Source organism: Suricata suricatta, chromosome 15 (genome assembly GCF_006229205.1).
Source record: "Suricata suricatta isolate VVHF042 chromosome 15, meerkat_22Aug2017_6uvM2_HiC, whole genome shotgun sequence".
In the NCBI taxonomy this organism is placed as follows: Eukaryota; Metazoa; Chordata; class Mammalia; order Carnivora; family Herpestidae; genus Suricata; species Suricata suricatta.
In genome coordinates this window covers 19,964,061-19,983,918 of record NC_043714.1, presented here as the reverse complement: position 1 = coordinate 19,983,918, position 19,858 = coordinate 19,964,061, and the positions used below count along the sequence as shown (strand labels likewise).

The 19,858-nt window shown below is 40.8% G+C and overlaps 1 protein-coding gene across 1 annotated transcript in view; it reads left to right on the top strand.

The window, feature by feature from the left end:
- Positions 1–19,858, top strand: part of EYA1 (EYA transcriptional coactivator and phosphatase 1) — a 164,709-nt gene that overhangs the window by 130,033 nt on the left and 14,818 nt on the right. Inside the window, exons 12-16 of the mRNA XM_029923941.1 lie at positions 8,314–8,372; positions 8,485–8,645; positions 9,637–9,751; positions 9,912–10,033; positions 14,442–14,542. Coding sequence (XP_029779801.1) covers positions 8,314–8,372; positions 8,485–8,645; positions 9,637–9,751; positions 9,912–10,033; positions 14,442–14,542 — 558 coding nt within the window. The remainder of the gene's footprint in view (positions 1–8,313; positions 8,373–8,484; positions 8,646–9,636; positions 9,752–9,911; positions 10,034–14,441; positions 14,543–19,858) is intronic.

Genomic DNA, 19,858 nt, shown 5'->3' with positions numbered 1-19,858 from the left:
TCTAAACCACAGAAACTGACCTGACGTACTCAATGTAATTGTCCGCGAATTACAAGCAGCACTCTTCATCTCTCTCCTGACTGTTGGCTTATTTCTGGATCGCCCTTTCCCCCTGAACTTGTGAATCACAGAAAGTCTCTAGAGATGATCCCTTTAACCTTACTTTTCCCAAAAATGTTATAAAAATATCTAGGGAGCCAGGAGTTATTTCCAAAAGCCGCTGTGGGAATCTCTCCCTTTAAAAGCCCTTCACTCGAATGCTGGCCACCCTGTAATGCCACCTGTACAATTTAGATCTTTCTGTTAGAAAGAAAAAAGGTAGTGTGGGCAGATCCACAAGGGGCTGGTTTTTTCCCTGTTGTTTTCTTTCTGAGGTACTCCTGGTCACTCGTCAAAATAAAACTTCCAGACGATTTGTGTGTTTGTCTGTAAACACACTGGAAATCCTTCTGTACTCCATACAATGAAACATTTTTGTGTTCGGAAATAAGAGGAAAACTTCTTTCTAGTAACTTGTAGGTGTCTAAGGTACCAAGCGAGTATGTAGACTGTTCTGTGGGGAGGTCAGAGCAGCGGATGTAATTGCTTGATGACAGACAGGAGGGGACAGAGGACCCAAGGATCATTTCCTCTGCCTTGGCTAACGCCAGCCGCTCTCTATAGGCACGCCAATGCACAGGCGCAATGAAAATACCCGTTCTCTCATGGGTTGTCTTTCTCTTCCTTTTAACTCTGTAGAGGAAGGTATTGAAACAATTAGTTGGCAGTATGGTGTTAGTTTTCTCATGGTAAATTTGGAAAATGGACCGAACGTAGCCTCGGTCAACAGAATTCGGGCTTGTAGAACTCAACTTTTCCAAAGGCATGTGTGTAACATTTTTACATTGTTCCCTTTCATAACATGCAGTTGCCTTAGAGTCTCTGTTTATTCAAAGACTGTAGGCTTACTTGGAGTTTATGTTTCTAGTGTCGAGTTCAGAGGTATAGCGCCTCAGCATGCTGGCTATTACATCACTGTGCTTGGTGTAGATAATGAGACCCATTGTAACCGTCTTAATTCTTTTTATTAATTTTCCTAAACTAACTTGAATGGTATGGTGTTTTTTTTACATAATTATGGCACAAGTGAAAGGCTTGGAGGAAAAGTACAACCACTGCGGTATCAAAGCAGAATAAATATTTGCAGAAAAATTCTGCCATAACTTAATATTTTGCATATGAGCCCCTGCACAAAATCTGAGTTATTCCCGGGGCTTGGTCCAAAAGAACATGTCCATGGCCCGACCCTGGAAGGCCAGAGATGATGACGGATCAGAAAAGGGTCAGTTTGAGTTGCAGTGCCAACAATAATGACCGAAGGGACCAAAAAGGCAGAATAACAGTGCAGCCGGGGCTCTGGAAGGGAACGTGCCGGTGCCGCATGGCTGTTGAGATCGTGCCTTCATCCTCCCAGCCCCAGGACTGGGGTTTAGCCGCTTCATGCGTTGGCAGGTTTCCCCAGCTGTCCATGTGAGCCTTTTATAATCCAGCCACGTGAGTGCTTAGATGTCTACGAACTGAGGGCCATTAGTAACTAGTGCTTGCTCCTTTTGTTTATTTTACTCCTCTGTGAAGCACACAGGCGATGGACACAAAAGGGGAGCCAGGTGAGGATAAGCTCTGGTCATTTGGTTGATGGCGCTTATCTGCAAGATGACTCTAGAAGCCTGTTGTGTAGAATGGAGGCTGCAGACCAGCACCTGAGAGCTCAGCCCCGTGCCTCTCTGACTGTGGCCATCTGCCTTCATTCACCCCCTGTGCCCCGACTGGTCAGATTCTTGTTCCTGGGCCTCCAGCCTCCTAGCTGTGTCAGAGCCACACTAACAGTGACACTCTTACCACCCGTGGTCCTGCTCTGTACCCTCCTCCCCTGGCAAAGGACCACTTACCACAGTGGCTCCCTTTCCACGGTGATTTCAGTCATTTGAAGGCCCACTGGTGAGACGAAGGGCTGGGGTTTGTCCTGGAGGATGGAAGACTTCCATCTGAGCTCCGGGCTGGGAGAGAGGGCCATGGTGACAGAGGGGGCACCGTGGGAGTGGGGCAGGAGAAGGAGAGGGTAACTCGTGGAGCTACAGTCCCTGTACTCCAAACAACGGACAAGCCACAAAGGCTCCAAATGGCGACCAACACAAGGAGTAGACCGTGGCCTGCATCGTATGAGATGGGGTGGGGGAGGGGGGGCGTGGGAAGAGACGGTGAATTGGAGGTCAAAGATACAGTATCTCAGCACTTGCATTATTTAACTTTCCTGTGTCTTCATTTTTTTGTGTCTGTGAAATGAGTTATACCATTAAATACTATTCTACCTTCACCTTAAATTAGCAACGCTAGTTCAACCGAATAAGGAGGAGGAATATCTGTGAGGGAGGGAAACCGCATGGCGGCCTCGCAAAGATGCTACAGGAGTAGAAGAAAGGACTGACTGAAGTAGTCTGCCCTTACGTTGGGGAAGGAGGGATATACTCAAGTGCTCCACGGTATCAAAATAGGACATTCTGGTAATCGGGTGTCAACAGATGGTGTATCCTCTGTGCTTTAGGATTTCTGAAAACAGATAGGAATCTAAGTTCGGTAATGAATTGTAAGATTTTCCTAGTGAAGGATAATCAATTTTGCCTGGCGCTGGCCTTGGCTCTTGCTTAGAATTTGTGCTATGTGGGTGTATATGAAAAAGGGTTAAAAGAAAATGTTACTATTGACTTGACACAGAGCCTTTATGCAAAAAATGTGGCAGTTTTGGACATGCCTTTGGAAAGCCATTAACAAAAGATAACTCTTTCCCTACCTCTTGCTCCCTTGCTGGCTTCCATAGCAATTTTTGAATGTGTAATTTAGAGGGTAACAAACCATCTCCAAAAGCCTTCCCTTATGGGGACCTGCTTGCTAACTCCACACGAGTTTTCTTGCATGTCTGGGAACTATTTCCCAGAGAGATGGGATGGCTTCCCCAGTAAGTGCCACCTTCCCCCACCCCACCTCACCACCATGCACAGGTAGGTGTCTGGCAGCAACAGTCTGGGTTCCAAAAGCTATGTTTTGTTTCTGTTACCCAGTTTCAGCGACTGTGAACCATCTTGAGCAAGTTTGCCCTGAATCTCTTTACCTGATGCTGTCCCTCCCTGAACTAGGAAAGCATAATTTAAGTTTTCAGACCTCAGCAGCTCTTCTAGACCAAATAGAATTCAGCCAACCCCCGGGGGGGCAGGGGGGGGGCATTCCTTTAAATGTTCTTCAAGGTGGTTTTGTAGCATTTGCTACACCTGTAATTTATCATGTGTGTAGTTAATTAACTCCTGTCTTTCCCGCTGCACTGTCCCTGCCTTAAGGGCAGGGGCTGGTAACTGGATGCTACTTCTGAAGCCAACTCCTTGCTGTCACCTGCTAGCCCTTGAAGCTCTTCCCACCTGATCCCCTCCTTGAATGATGGGGTTTGGGGGTGATGGTGGGGTTCAGAGCTGATGGTCAAGAAAGAGTTCTTGAAGACATCTTTAGTGGAAAAAGGTGATTTTATTAAAATCCCTTGATTAAAATCCCCATGAGCAGGAAGAGCTGCACTGGGGTTGTGAGAGGTCACTGATTATACACCTTCAGGTTGGGAGGGGGTCAGGGACAGAGGCAGTCGGTAAGGTATTTTGGAAGCAAGGTTTCCGGGACCTTAAGAAGGTACCTATTGTTAGGAAAACCTCAGTCAGGAGACCCTTCAGATGCACAGGCCATAAGCCTAGCGTATGTTTCCCAACATATATCTTAGGGGAGGCGGGTAGAGATCAAGGAAATTTCTAAAGGAATTTTTATCTGTTGAAGGAGACTCACAGGATCCTGGGGAGTCAGAATAATGTTATGCCAAGATTCCCTTTTGCCCCCAGCAAAGTGTCAGCTTCATTAAGGAAATGGATTATAGGTTCTAGAGATTAAGTCTCTGGGTAAGATCGGCTTTTTCTTGCAGTTTATTATCTATCCATACACTGAAGGAGATGCCTGTCCCGCATGACTGTGATCTCTATCAGTCACCCGTTTGCTTTCTTTCCTTTCCCCTGTTCTTGGGCAGCCAGGAGCCTCTTAGGAATATCACACATATCCCACCCTGGAGGAGGGGCCGGGGGCCGTGCGAGCTTATACTTTGCCCTCAGCTAGCCTTATCTTGGGCCTTCAGCCAGCCATCACTTGTACCTTCTTCTCTCCACATCCTCCAGCATGCCAGGATGCTTTTTGTATAGTTTTATTTATTTTTGAGGCAGAGAACATGAGCAGGGGAGGGGCAAAGAGAGAGAGAGGGAGACATAGAATCAGACACAGGTTCCAGGCTCTGAGCTGTCAGTGCAGAACCCAATGCGGGGCTCGAAACCACTAACCATGAGATCATGATCATGACCACGCTTAACCAACTGAGCCACCCAGTCACCCCCAGCATACCAGGGTTCTACTGCTTCAGGGCCTTTGAACATGATCTTTCCTCGGCCTGCAGGGCCATTCCAGAGGCTCCACACAGCATGGCATCTTTCCCTTGCCTGCTGTACTTTTTCTCCTTAGCAGTTATCACCATCTAACATACTGACATTTTGCATATTTACTTGTTTGGGTGTCTCCCCCACTATGGTATTAGTTCCAAAATGGTAAGGAATTTTGTCCATTAAGTGTTGTGTCCTTAGCATCTAGAATAATTCTTAGAACATAGTAGCCCCTTTGTAAATAATAGGATGCATGAATGAATAAATGACCATCTTGCTAAGCTAAGGCACTCATTCGCCAGTTCAGATGGGTGTTGAGTGCAAAATCTACGAGGAGTCATGAGAATCACTACCTCCTCCCTAAATGAGACCCCCCGTCAGATACCCCAACCCAACACGGGTACCTTGGGCACTTCCAACCTCAACAGGACAGATTAGTGCATAAACTCTGCTAAACTAGCTGAACTGGGAGTAGGGGCCCTTAGACTTGGGAACGCTATCCAGAGACTTGGATTCAGTAGCGACTCCGGTGCCCTAAATCCCTACCACATACATTTTGGAAGTTTATTTCAAAAATACATATTGGTTTTTAGCACATCCAGTCCTTTTTGGAGTTAAGAACTTACTTTCCCATGGAACTCTTTATGTCCTGCTCTCTGTGTACTAAGCAGTAAAGTAGGGTCCGTATAAATAGATCTTGGTCCCTAGAAATAATGAGAAGCTTCCTTTCTTGTTTTCCATGTCTATGGATCCTTCCAGGGGGCTTTTAATGTTGTGGTGGTGGAACTCCTGCTGCCTCCTTCAGTTAACTGATTTTCTGAGTTTCAAGTAAATTTAGAAACTAAAAAACAGCTAAGTCCAGAAAGGAAATATGAAAACCTAAAATAGGCTCTTAAAACCAGCAAAAAGCTAGATAGCTTCTGGAAAGTGGGGGAAGGGGAGTCCCATCACAATCTGGCAGGGAGAGGATTTCAGATGCCAGAATAGGGGGAAGCTGTAGTTTCCAATTTGAGAGTGGTTGGACTAAGAAAGGTTTACGCATTCCACATATATCAAGAGTCTTCTATATTTTTATATTCTCCATTCTTTGAGGAATTAAAATGTTTAATAGGTAAGCATCAAGATAGTAATAGCATAGTTTTTCAACAGAAAAAAAAACATACAAAGTGTATTTCCCAAGATATTTCTACAATTATGTAAAAGCTCATACAAAGACTTACAGGTAATACATCTTTAGTATATCTTATTGATAGGAAGTTCGTGCAGTAAGGTATTTTTCTGTTAAGTGAAATGAACAATTCGTAAAGCATATTTTACAGGGACATTTTAATTTCTTTTTATTCCAGGGGAGTAAATTAGGCCCTTTAAAAAATTTCCACCCTGGGGTGCTAATTAGGCCCTTTAAAAAATGCTCCTGATATTTGCATCTATTTTCATTTAAATCATTCTACAAAAAAATTCTCCTGAGAAAGAATGAAGATTTCCTTGTAGCCACGCCAGAGGTGATCAGATCTCTGGGAAGGGAGTTTGGTGCCCGCAGGTAGAAGGGAAGCTGCCAGCACTTAGAGCTAACCGATACACTCAACAGTACTTCAGATGAGGGCCTCCGACTGAGAACAAAAGGACTTGGATAAAGCTGGAGGGAGAAAACAAATACAGGATGTGGGCGGACAGTGGCAACAATGGAGTCATTACCAGTCACTGGAAGATAACTGACTTCTCCCTGGTCACGGAGATTTACAACCACTTGCATTTAAGAAAAGCCTCTTAACACCCTAACTTTGGAAGGAATTCTTCCCGCCCCTAGAGTTAACTAACTAATAAGTCGGGCGTTGATTCCTTGAATTCCTTTATAACCGAGCCTTTCCCCCAGTCCTCCCTTCCCACCTCCTGTTTCTCCCCGCGGAGAAAAATCCTCCACTGGGGCACTCAGGCTTTGGGGGTTTTCTGGATACTTTTTTGGGGTGGGTTCACTTTTTGGGGGTTTTTTGCTTGTTTTGTACACTCACCATGCACCCTAAAATTGCTGTTTACCAACAACATAGAAAAAATATGTTTCTGGCTAGATAAATGGAAGAAATGGCTACTCATGATTTAGTCACTCTTTAAACCTGGGATAAGTACACTGTTGAAAAAACGCACTATCATTCATCTTCTGAAATATGATTAAATTAATAACTCTGAGAAGTTCCCAAGCATGTTTTCCAGGAATGACCTGTTTTTTTTAATGTGAAATTCACAGTCCACATGTGAGGCCTCCTGGACTTGCTTTTCCTCTTTCTTATCTGAGATTATGGACCTCAGGAGAGCAGAGGGAGGTTACAAGGTCAAAGTCTTTTCCTCCTTGGAACTTGCTGCTTGCTGGGAGAGGGTTGCCTGGAAAATAGATGCTTTGGAGAAGAGGTTGGGGGGTCATGATTTTAATTCTGTTAAGGAACAGCTGGTTTGAGTTTCTTTCCACTTCTATCTCCTGCCCCCTTCCTCACAAATCCGTGGAGAGAAAAGAATTTGTTCAGAAGGAACCCGCAACATAAAAATACACCTTGTCTTACTGTGGCATTTTACGTATGTCATGTTTGTTCCAAACTGAAAGTTAAGCACTATAGGGATAGGCTAGATTTTATCAAATTAAATAGGAAATACAACCAGAGCTTTAATCAGAAGAATCTTTCAAAATACAGGTATGTGTGCCTGGAAATCTTTTAATAATATTTATAAACTACAGCTTTTAACAAAAATCAGTATAATAACCTCTGGGGTATTTGGAGCCTGACCGCAAAGCATCATGACTGAAATATTAAAGCCTGCCTCGTGTGGGTGGCTGGCGTCTGGAGGGCAGACCTTGTTGTCTGTTGCCTTCATTTGGCAACAAATGTTTGAGTGTCTGCCCTTCACCCAACCATGTTAGGGACTGGGGATGGAGCCCAGAAGATGTAGGGGGTGCGTGGATGCAGACAGGTGCATAAACATCAACTCAGTCCAGTGGAGCTTTAGTCCAGAATCACAGCCTCCTATTCTAAACAGTTTACACATGGTTTGGGATTTAAAAATCAGGTCCATTCAAATAACATTATTCTATAATAAATTAGTAAATACAACACTTATATATAATAAAAACCAGTAAAAAACAAAAGTACAAAATACCACATGGTTTGATTGTTTTTATTTGGGTTTTTAAGTCCCCCATGCTTTCTTCCTCCTCCTACACACGCGCGTGCACGCACACGCGCACACACACACACACACACACACACACACACACACACACACAGAATAAAACTCACATCTCTCAAATCAATGGTAAACCAGTACCAGATTTTTTCGTCTGGGCTCCTCAGCTCACTGGCCTCAGGCGCTGTTGGTGTGTGGCTCAACAGCAATCAGAGGTCATAATTTCATTGGCAGTTAGCATCGGGTTTAATTTTTCTAGCATGTTCCATTGACCGACATGTCTGGTTCCAGTTATGCTTAGGCATCGACTGAATCGGCTCTGAGCAGCATGATGTCTTCAGGTACCTGAGGTTTATGGAACACATATGCTAATTGTTTTCAATCCCTTTCCTTTCCAAACACAAGAATATGTTTTCTGAAGCTGAATAACAGTAGTCCTTAATGACACTGCTCATTTTTTTATGTCAAAAGAGGACCCGGAGAGGTAAAAATATCAGCTTTTAACAAGACTGACACCTACTGATTGACATTGTTGAAAGACAGTCCAATTAAAGTTGTGTTTTTTTTTAAACAGCTGTGTGTGGTTTTTTTTTAAAAAAAAAAAAAAGGTGCTTCTCAAAAATGAACACATATCATTTTAATTGCATTTTAGGAATGTGACCAAGTTCATATAGATGATGTGTCTTCAGATGATAATGGGCAAGACCTGAGGTGAGCATGTTGAAATGTGAAGTGATTTTTCCCATTATATAGTTCGATTGCTCAGCTGATTAAGATGAACCTTCTGTTTGGTTAACTTTGGGCTCTTCTTGCATCTAAATAGCACATATAACTTTGGAACAGATGGCTTTCCTGCTGCAGCAACCAGTGCTAACTTGTGCTTGGCGACCGGCGTGCGGGGAGGTGTGGACTGGATGAGAAAGTTGGCTTTCCGCTACAGACGAGTAAAAGAGATCTACAATACCTACAAAAATAATGTCGGAGGCAAGTAACTATCACCAGTATCCTACCGGATTATTAAGATAGCCTGGCTAAAATTCTCAAAGTACCACTCACTGTCACAACACACTTTTTTGGATATAATAGCTTTTTTAGAGCAGTTTTATCTAACCAGTGATTATTCTGCTGTGATTTAGTGACAGGAATATTAAACTTGAGCCAGCCTCCTTGGCTAGTCTAATCTGCTCCTGGCTCCATGACTTCACAGTGTGTGTGACCTGGAGTAAGTTTCTTGACCTCTCTGATGTTCATTTGTCCCTCCAAAAAGGGGTGGGATTAACAACCTTTGGCCAAATCATTTGAGATGGATCGTAAAGCTCCTTCAACTGGGTAGATGTTTGTATTAGTTCTCGTCTTTAGAGTGTGTTGCAAAATGGCTTTAGCATACAAGGGAATATGTTGACTTAATGAAAAGTGTAGGGGTGGTGGTGGTGTTTTGCAGCATGGCTAAATCTACATGCTCTAAAGATGAATCTCTTACCTATGCTTTCCTTTGGGTAGGAGTTATTCTAGGTCAGTCCCTCCCAAAAGGTGGCATAGGTGACACTGATAGATCTAGGTTTATATTCTATGAGTTTAGCACCTCTATTGCGTAGAAAAACTCTCTTTCACAATAGATTCAGCAAAGGTTCCAAGACTCATTTGCACTGGCCAAGCCATGGTCATCCACCTGCCCTGAAAGCCAGAGGGCAGGGTTGGCTCTGCCCAAACTCCATGGTTAGAGGAATGGTGTGAGCAGACTTCTCAAAAAGATATGACTTCTATACCCAGAGGAACAGAAGTTAGAAATGCAAAAACAACAGGAGTTCCCTATAGTACTAAATAAATAGGTGTCAAATGGATGCTAATGTGTGAAAAATTACTTGATATACTACAAAGTTTGAGGAAGATATTAGGAGTCGTATTCAAGGTTGATTATTTATAAGTTGAATAGGAATTTGGTGAGGAAGGAATTCATGTACTTTTAAATCCACAGGTCTGCTTGGTCCGGCCAAGAGGGAAGCGTGGCTGCAGCTGAGGGCCGAGATCGAAGCCCTGACGGACTCCTGGCTGACCCTGGCCCTGAAAGCACTCACGCTCATTCACTCCCGGTAGGCTGCTGGCCCCGAGTCCCTCATGCCGCTTTTGCTGGAAAACAACCTTTGCTCGTGTTTGTCTGTTTTGGAAATTCATTTTCAACAGTCTTTTTTTTTTCTTTCTTTCTCTTCTCTTTTTTTTTTTTTTTTTTTTTTTTACTTTCTGTTCTCATAGGACGAATTGTGTGAATATTTTAGTAACAACTACTCAGCTTATCCCAGCATTGGCGAAAGTCCTGCTATATGGATTAGGAATTGTATTTCCAATAGAAAATATTTACAGTGCAACAAAAATAGGTGAGCTGCTTTTGTTTTGTTTTACAATCAACTCTTTTGCTTCAGGCTAGTGAAAATGAAAGACAATAAATGAGACTTTTTCATAAGACTAGATGTCAAAAAACTAGAAGAAGAATTTAATTTTATTGTGTCAGAATTGGCATTAGACATCAAGAGAAATAAAAATCTAATTCACGCAGCTTAATTCAAAACATTTTACTTTACTGGCTAACATTGAGACCTATGTCTTTTACACTTGGGTGGCTTAGTCAGTTAGGTTTCCGACTTTGGTTCAGGTTATGATCTTGCATGTCATGAGTTTGAAACCTGCCTTGGGCTCTGTGCTGACAGCCCAGAGCCTGGAGCCTGCTTTGGCTTCTGTATCTCTGTCTCTCTCTGCCCCTCCCCCACTTACGCTTGCTCTTGCATTCTCTCGCTCACTCACTCTCTCTCTCTCTCTCCCTCTCTCCCTGTCTCAAAAATAAACATTAAAAAAAGTAAAAAACAAAAAGACCTATGCTTTTTATCTACAGTCAATTTAGCATCAATTCTGGATTATTATTTTTCTTTTAGCTAATATCAACAAAAATATATAATACACTAAAACAAATAGTAGTATAGAGATACACAAAGTAAAAATGAAACAACTCTAATAATAGCTTTCTTTAAATTATTATCACTAGAACTATTTTTTTTTTTGCTTTAAGTCAACACGTATAAACAATTGAGTTCCCATTTTTGTTATGGGGATACCGAAAAAAATTAAGTTCTTGAAAGAAGAAATCATAATTGAAGAAAGACCAATGTGAAATTTCATGAGAACAGAAACCAAGGCAGAATAAAAGTGAGATAAAAAGAAGACATGACTCCTAAGAAGAAGAAGAAGAAGAAGAAGAAGAAGAAGAAGAAAGAGAAGAAGAGGAGGAGGAGGAGGAAGAGGAAGAGGAAAACGTGACTCCTGTTCTTACAGAAGTCACTATCTGGCAGGGGAAGCAGACATCTAAATAACTATAATATGACAAAGAAGTATGTAAATGAGCCTTTATCACATATTAAGTAGATACCCAGACTGTTCTGAACATTTTACATATTAAAATCAATCTTCAGGGCACCTGGGTGGCTCAGTCAGTTAAGCATCCGACTTCAGCTCAGGTCATGATCTCACAGTTTGTGAGTTTGAGTCCCACATTGGGCTCTACTGGCAGCTCAGAGTCTGGAGCCTGCTTTGGATTCTGTGTCTCCTGTCTCTGGGCCACACCCCCACTCACACTCTGTCTCTGTCTCTCTCAAAAATAAACATTTATAAAAAATCAATCTTCACAACCTTTCCATGTTACAAATGAGGAAATTAAGTATCAGAGAATTAATTGTCCAAGTTAATAGCCAGTAAAGATAAGAGTCAGACTAGGTCTGACTCCAGGGTCCAGACTCCTTTCCATACCCTAGGGAGTTCTACCCTAAGTGCCTAAATTTCTACTTGAATGAAGAAAAGTTTACTTTTGCCCGGGAGGAAGAAGAGGGCAAGTGTCAGTGAAAACTAAAAGGAAGAAATGGCATTTGAGCTGGGTATAGAAGGTTAACTAAGAGTTTAGTAGGCAAATGGGCTAGTGAGAGGAAAGGAACAGAGACACTAGAGTGTGTTCCCTGCTCAGGAACTTGTTAAGTGGTCCTGGGTCATGGGAAGCTGAATCTGGAAAGGTAGACTTAGGTCTAGTCCTAAGTGGCCTTGTTACCACCCTACTGAGATGTTATTTTAGTGAGTCCTGGGGATGGAGGATGAGGATCCTAATAGGTGAGACGAAGTTTTTTGTGGCTGCTCAACTGAAGAAAAAAGAGTAAAAATGGAATCTAATTTTCCATCTGACTACACTTTTCTACTTCCTGTACTTTTCCTTACAAGCATATACTAAATCATTGTTAAAGAATTACTTTTGTAATTTTTTGCTCATAGCCAGATCTTCCCACTAAGAGTATAGATTTTGGATCAGACAGACTTCGGACCAGACAGATCCAAAATAATCAGACATTATTTTCAGAGTTTGGTATATCGTGAAACATTTTTTAAATCAAGTCCAAATATGTTACCAAACTCCAATGCCTTTGTTAAGTCTTGACTTGTAAGGAAAAAAGTACTGCTGTGAAACAATATCTTCTCCAAAATATTATACTATATTTGATAGTAAAGATAAGAGTTTGATCTTATCAGTGTTGAATCTGAAGAGCCTGTGGGATATTCAGATAGCCTTGTCAAGTTGGAAATATCTGGAGGTAGAGAATGACTCATGCCTCCTGCTAGAAAATACTTAGAAAGGAATGTACCAAATAGAATTTTTGGTAGCCCAATATAACCAACATTTTTAAATGTTTTCATGTCCATAAAAATAAGTTTGCATTAAGTCAGGTGTTTATGTTCTCCATAACAATAAAGAGGAGTCATACTGTGTTTTGTAAACAGGGATCCATGGCAAGTGGTTTACCAGCACCCTTGAAAGCCAGAAAATTTCCAAAGAAGCCTGTAGAACAGAAGGAAAGAACGAGTAGTATATTACCTGTTGTGCACATCGAACTCTAATCCAAATCATTTAAATAATTTGAAAATATTAGGATGATAGAAAATTTGTAATAGCAAGTACATATTAAGTATTTTGAAATGAACATTTTGTTTGTGATATTGAACTTTAAATTTTATCAATATAAAATAATAAATTAGAATTAAAAAATGTGGTGGTAGAAATTACCTCAGTACCTTAGAGGTGGAATCACTTTTCTATGGAATTTTTAATAAGAAGAGTAGAGGTTGAAACTTGTAGTTTTGCTAATTTTGCCATCAAAAGAGATACAATTTGGGAGTCAATGCAGAAAACCCAGGGATTTTCCTTGTAGACAAATGGTAGTTACTGGAGGAGATGCCTGGTATGTCATTTAGCAGAACTATGATGTTCTTTCAGACAAAATGGTTTCATAAAAATAAGAAATTCTATGTAGGAGCTCCAGTTAACTTTTAAAAGCCAGCTTCAGTTTCTCAGTCTTTATTATGGAAGACATCTATATGACCCAGAATTCACAGTGAACCCTGGAGGAGACAGTATACAGGCGAGAATTTTTTTTTGTCCACTACAGCTTCACCTTGAAATAACATTGGGTTTAATTACCTTTCTTTTCCCATGAAAAGGAAACTTGGCAAAAACACATAAACATTTCCCTCTAAGGAGGAAAAACGTTTTATGACATCGAAGTTTCGGGTTGTATATTTTTGCAGTGAAAACCACACTTTGTATTTGTTTCTTAAAGTGATTTAATATTTCACAGTTTAGTGGGCAAGCAAAGAAGCATTGAAATTACATCCTTTGAATAAAGCTGGCCCGATTTTGTTCTGTCAGATGCAAACCAGAGATTTTAGTGCAAAATACAAATATAAAGCAGACATTTGTTTAAGCAAACAAGCAATTTGTTCGTGAGTCTATCTGATCCTTATTTGAAAGAGATGCGGGCCTGCTCCGCCATTTACATTTGAAAACTATAAACTATCCCATTGTCCATTAAAATGACCTTGTTGGCAGCCTGGGACTTGGAACACCAGCTTCTTCTCTAAGCAGCAACAATGGCTACATTAACTGCAAGGAAGTGCCGCCAGAGAGCCCAAATGAAGTCTTGACATGGGAAAGATAATAGATAGATAAAGGTGTTCTGTTACCTGATCCCGCTTTTCCTCTAGGAGAGTGCATTATTGGACATTAGATGCCTCAGTAGGATGGGCTTGATCTCTCTGTGGTGCCCAAACTACCTGACATTTATTTCAGACACAGTTTTACCAGAATATTTCAAGTAAACACATTAGGCTTGGCTTCCCCACTCGAAAATGAAAAAATAAACGAATGCCACTGTTTGATTTCTCTGGCTATATAACAAGGCTCAGGTGGGGTTTTTTGTTGTTTTATTCTGTTCTGTTTTTTGCATCCTTCTCAATAGACTTTGGATCAGACATTATTTTCAGAGTTTGGTATATTGTGAAACATTTTTTAAATCAAGTTTGAATATGTTACCAGAAACCAATGCCTTTGTTAAGCCTTGGCTTTTAGGAAAAAAAGTACTGCTGTGAAACAATATTTTCTCCAAAATATTATACTGTGATTGACTAGATCCTTCTTTTTAATAAATGAGTCCTTAAGGAAAAAAAAAAAAAAAGAAACCTAAAATTGGCCATTTCCAAAGGGCAGAACACCACAGAGATAACTGAAAATTTTTAATTAACTGTGCGGTTCCACATTCTACCCATATGGCATCTAAGAACATTTTTTTTCCAGTTTGTACAAGTAGGACAGAGTTGAATCAAATGCATAAAGGAAGGTATTTTATATACAAAGTTCAAGCACTACAGTGCTGAGTTACCCAAACTTTACATTTTTTATAATTTATTTTTGTTCATTAGGAAAGGAGAGCTGTTTTGAGAGGATAATTCAAAGGTTTGGAAGAAAAGTGGTGTACGTTGTTATAGGAGATGGTGTGGAAGAAGAGCAAGGAGCAAAGAAGGTGAGTGTTCCATTTCTCTGAAACAAGTTACAAATGTGCTCAGAACTGTAAGCAGTGAAAAGGGACAGTAGAATTACGTAAATATGATCTTTCTGAAGAGCGTCCTCTACAAACTCAAAGGTCTTGGATTGTTGGTCTTCAGAGAACATAGACTTTTAAGCAGAAAGGAAGGTTTAATGCTGTAGCCATCGTCCAGAACAGAGATGACACATGTGTGGTGCTCGTGTGAGCATATCCCATTCTGCCCCAGGGTAGACATTGCCAAGTGATTAAAACCTACTTGACCCTGGATCCAGCCTAAGAACCTTCCAGACGTTACTTCAGAAAGCCTCTACCAGTTAGTCGGAGCTGGCTTGCCAAACTATTCGCTGTCCTAGAGGACAATACCTTCCTTTTATCGAAGGTGAGCACCTCACCTCCCTTGGGACACTTGGGGCAGAGGAAAGGAGCAGATCCAACTACAGGTCCCTTGACAACCAGTTTGCCCATCATACATCTTTCTGTTCTTTATTCTTGCACCCCTGCACGTGTGATTCTGCCATTTCCCTTCACAAAAGCTTTCTCATTAATGTATTTCATTACATTTCAAAAAGAGGGGAGAAGGAAGGGGCCACATTTCTTCACTCAGAGACCATTCGGAGTCTTCAGCCTAGTACAGCCTACGTGTGCAAGCTTTCTCACCCCCGCACTTGACATTGCAGCCCCTTCAGCCATGCCTCGCTCTTCCTCCTGGCTTTGGTCTCTGCTTGGAATGATCTTTTCCCCAATGCCGTACCATCACCATCTGAATCATTTCTCAAACTCCAGTGTATGTACCACCATTTCTATTTCCCTTGTTTGTAAGAGCGTAATTACAGTAGTTCTCATTCACACTGTAACTGGAGAAACTGTTGTAAATAGCTTGGATTCTGGAGCAGACAGCCTGCCTTTGAGTTATAGCTCTACTGCTTACCAGCTTTCTGACTTTGATAATGATTTATCCCTCCTTTTGTCTTTCCATATCTGTAAGTGGCAATCATAATAGTATCTAGTTCATTCGGCCATTTTAAGGATTAGATTTAGGTAAGATGTGAAAGCCATAAAGCAGCCCGATAGTATAAAGTGTGCAACAAAAGGGAGCATTGTTACTAATTATTTGTGGATATGCAGTAAAACGTGAGCTCAAGAAGTAGGGATCTTATTCTGCTTAGCCTGTTGTTTGAGACTTTGTTTTCAAAGAGTTTTTTACAACTCCCTAAATTTTGGTGCATAGTCTCTAAATATATTTTTAATTGAAGAGATTTAAATTAAATTGAAGAATATTTTTAAGTAAATATTTTATGAAGTTAACCAATACAACTATTTTCCCTCCCTTTCCCCACACACTCACTGATAGACATCACTGTATAGTTCCATAAGGGATGCAATACTTCAGCTCTTTTGAAGTATTCCAGTATGTAACGGAAGTGACTCATATAGACGCGGCATTAAGCACGACACATGGCCAGCCTTTGTACAGAGTCTGAAAATGATTTAATTCACCTCCAGTGCCTCTGAATTTCAACAAAACCATAGGAAGTGACCCGAATTCTATAAATGATGGATTATTTCAGTTGTACCTAGTGATCTGCAATGTGCCCAGGATTACATGCTCCCCAAGTGGGATTGGAGTGGCTGGAAACCCACACACAGATCCGATAGAGGTTGATACAGAGCAGCACATGCAATCCAGCCATCGGTTCTGACATTCCAGCTTCACCAGCGGGCAACCACCATGATCATTACGTACATCTGTCAGCCCTTCAGGCTGTTTTCATAAAATGAAATTTTTCCCAGACTAAATTAGAATACCCAAAACTCAACCCTGGAGGGTTAAAGAGTTGTTTGATGGGAATCCAGACCTTAGGTCTTTTCCCCAGGAAAAGCCTCTGGAATCCCCAGGCCATTCCTAGACAGGACCTCCCACTGGCTAGCGGGATGGTGGTGCACAGTTCAGCAGTGTTGAAGTGGTCTGTCTGCACCCCGTGGGCTGGTCATTCTCCCTCTACCAGTCACAAAAGAGAAGGTTCCAAAACATGGCTCTCTAGATTCTGGTAGACAGGGATGCTTATAAAAGTGGTGACTTAAAATGCAAGGAACACAGTGAAATCCCGTGGATCCTAGCAAGGCTTCTTTGGGCGAGTCCCTTGCTAAACCTTTCAGAGAAGCAAGCATGTCTCTTACGTGTTCATCGTGGGTGAGCATAACATGGAAAAAGTCAAAGAATTCTTGGTTTGATGTCAGAATTGGAAGTAGTAATAGGGCTAAGAGTATTTGCTCTCTCTGCAGAACAGTGAAAATGGTTTCCACTGTTTATCTTTGAATGTGTTATTCTTTTTATTTGGGACAAACACACCTGTGCCAAAGAGAATTAGACAGCTGCCTGTGAAGAACCTCCTCTGAATTTTTTGACTGTGAATGAGTGTTCCTAGCTTCAGCTTTCTGTTTTGATTTTGTGAGATGAGTGTATGTGGTAAGGGTCTAGGACTATCTGTTGTGAACAAACTCTTTGCACCTTGAGACCTATCAGTGTGGGAATTCTAACAAAACTGTGACCAGGAGTTATAAGACTGTTTATGTGTATATGTACAATGTATGGATTTTTCAGAAGGTTCAGATTTCTGATAATCTTGCATAAAACTCAGATGTCATTAGTCTTCCCCAGCGACAAATTAACTATTCCTTTCTTGTATTCTGTCTAATCTTATTAGGTAAACTAGTATTTAAATAGCAGTACTTTGTGGGGAGCCTGGGTGACTCAGTCAATTGAGCCTCTGACTTAGGCTAGGTCATGATCTTGTTGTTTGTGAGTTCAAGCCCCATGTCGGGCTCACTACCATCAGCATGGACCTGCTTCAGATGCTCTATCCCCCCTCTCTGCCCCTCCCATGCTTGCACTTTCTCTCTCTCTCAAAAATAAATAAAACCCTGTAATAAATAAATAGAAGCACTTTGTACATGAGTTAAGAGACAAGGTTCTAGTAATTCACAATCAAGGAGCGTCTTTAAAGTGGACTTCTGCACAGAAATAGAGAATATTTGATATTAAACTTAGGGGAAAACTTTAATTTAGGGGGTAAAGAATACTATGCAGCAATATCTCATTTTAAAAATTATATATATAATTCAAGGAGGACCTGGTGGCTCAGTTGGTTCAGCATCTGACTTTGGCTCAGGTCCTGGGTTTGAGGCCCACATCAGGCTCTGTGCTGACAGCTCAGACCCTGGAGCCTGCTTTGGATTCTGTGTCCTTCCTCTCTCTCTGCCTCTTCCCTGCTCGCACTCTGTCTCTCTCTCAAAAATAAATGAACATTTAAAAAATAAATAAGTTCAAGCTAAAAAATTAAGAGATGGTTATCCATGCTGTAGAAAGATTAATAATCATAATTGTAAGAAAAAAGAATTATCAATTATAAAGCCCTTATTATGTCCCAGACTCTCTTCCAGGCACTTCCTATCCATTATCTCATTAAATCCTCGCCATAATTCTATGAGGAAGGAGTCCTTAGACCCTCTTTATATATGAGAAAACCAAGGTTCAGGAAGGTAACTTAGCTAAGATCACATAACTTGGAAGTAGCAGAACTAGGATTTAAAGCTAATTATATCCATGAGATGCAGCACACAGTCCCTTTAGATTATAAACTTTGTTTATAGATCTTAAATAGGATTTGATTTACAGAAAATAATTTTCATGCTTATTTTTTAAATTAGTAGAATAAAGTAGGCAATGTTTGCTTTTCTTTTTTTTTTTTTTTCCCCTTTCAGGAGGCAGATAGAACTATTTCAGTGTTCTCTTTCTCGTACGTTTACCTTCATGATTAAAATTTTAAGAAAAAATCCATCTTGATACACAGTTTGTGAGCATTTTAGATTATTAACGAAAACAGTGAGCTAGGGAAGTTCTGCACGGTGGAGCGCTAACGTGGTTTGCAAAGTCAACACACTGCAGTTCTTCTAAATCAACTTTAACCACTTAGCTTGTCTCTCTTAGTTTCCCAAGTCCTTTTAAAAATCAAATACAACAGCCTTCCTTTTTTCCTTGTAGAGATGGCTTTCATCTCTCGAAATACTGTTCTTTTGCTTGAGGTGGTTCCTTTTTCCAGGCTGAGAAATGAAACCAGTTGAGTATTCGGCCCGTTACCAGTTTCGTTATGGTCAGTTGAAGTCTGAAGTCTGCTCTGTCACCTTTGGTCTCTTTGGCAATCTAGTCCAGGGGCTTTCCTCAGTAATTTTGTCTAATTCTAGAATTCATATCATGAGAACACAGCCCCTCAAGGAGAAAAAGTGAAAAATTTATTTGTTTATTTAAAGGAACAACTTTATTCAAAAAGATCTCTTGAAAGAGCTTTCTGGCAGCACTTCTTTGTTCCTAGAAAGCCTGAAGAGAATGCAAGAACCCATCTACCCATGGACACCTTTCTCAGACATGAGACTTTTATTGTCAAAATCTGTCAGGATTTGTTTTTTACCATAGAATTCCGTGTTTCCCTAATATGACATACATAATAGGCATATGTGTGAATTAATTTAAAAAATAAGATGTAATGGTCTTCTGCATACTGACAGCAATTTTCATTTCTAGAGTAAATGTGGCCTGGTTTTATCTCTACAACTATACTTCCTTTATTTACTTTTCGGAGAACTACTTAAATCACTTGCGAACACCAGGGAGAAAATGGCAAGCATCCATTATTGCTAATGGCAAAGGCTTTGTCAATAAATGTGTATTTAATTGATTTATTTATTTAGATTTTTTTAAGCATAGCTGACACACAGTGTTACATTAGGTTCAGATGTACAACATAGCACCACAGTGATTCCTTAACTCTATACATTATTCTAGCTTCTTCCAAGTGTAGCTACCATCCGTCACCACACAACACTATCACGATACCACTGATTATATTCCCTGTGCTGGACCTTTGATCTCCATGACTTATTCATTCTGCTTCATCTGTTTCGCCCATCCCTCCCACCCTTGCTACCTCTAGCAACCACCAATATATTCTCTGAATTTATGGAGCTATTTAGCTTTTTTTTGTTTCCTTTTTTCATGTTGTTTTTTTCGATTCCACATATAAGTGAAATCATATGGCATTTGTCTTTCTCTGACTTATTTCACTTAGCATAATACCCTCTGGGTCCATCCATGTTGCCACAAATGGCAAGACCTCATTCTTTTTTTTTTTAAGGCTGAGTAATATTCCTTAGTATATATATCACTTCTTTTTTATCCGTTCATCTCTCAGTGGACACTTAGGTTTCTTCCATTTCCTGGCTATTGTGAATAACGCT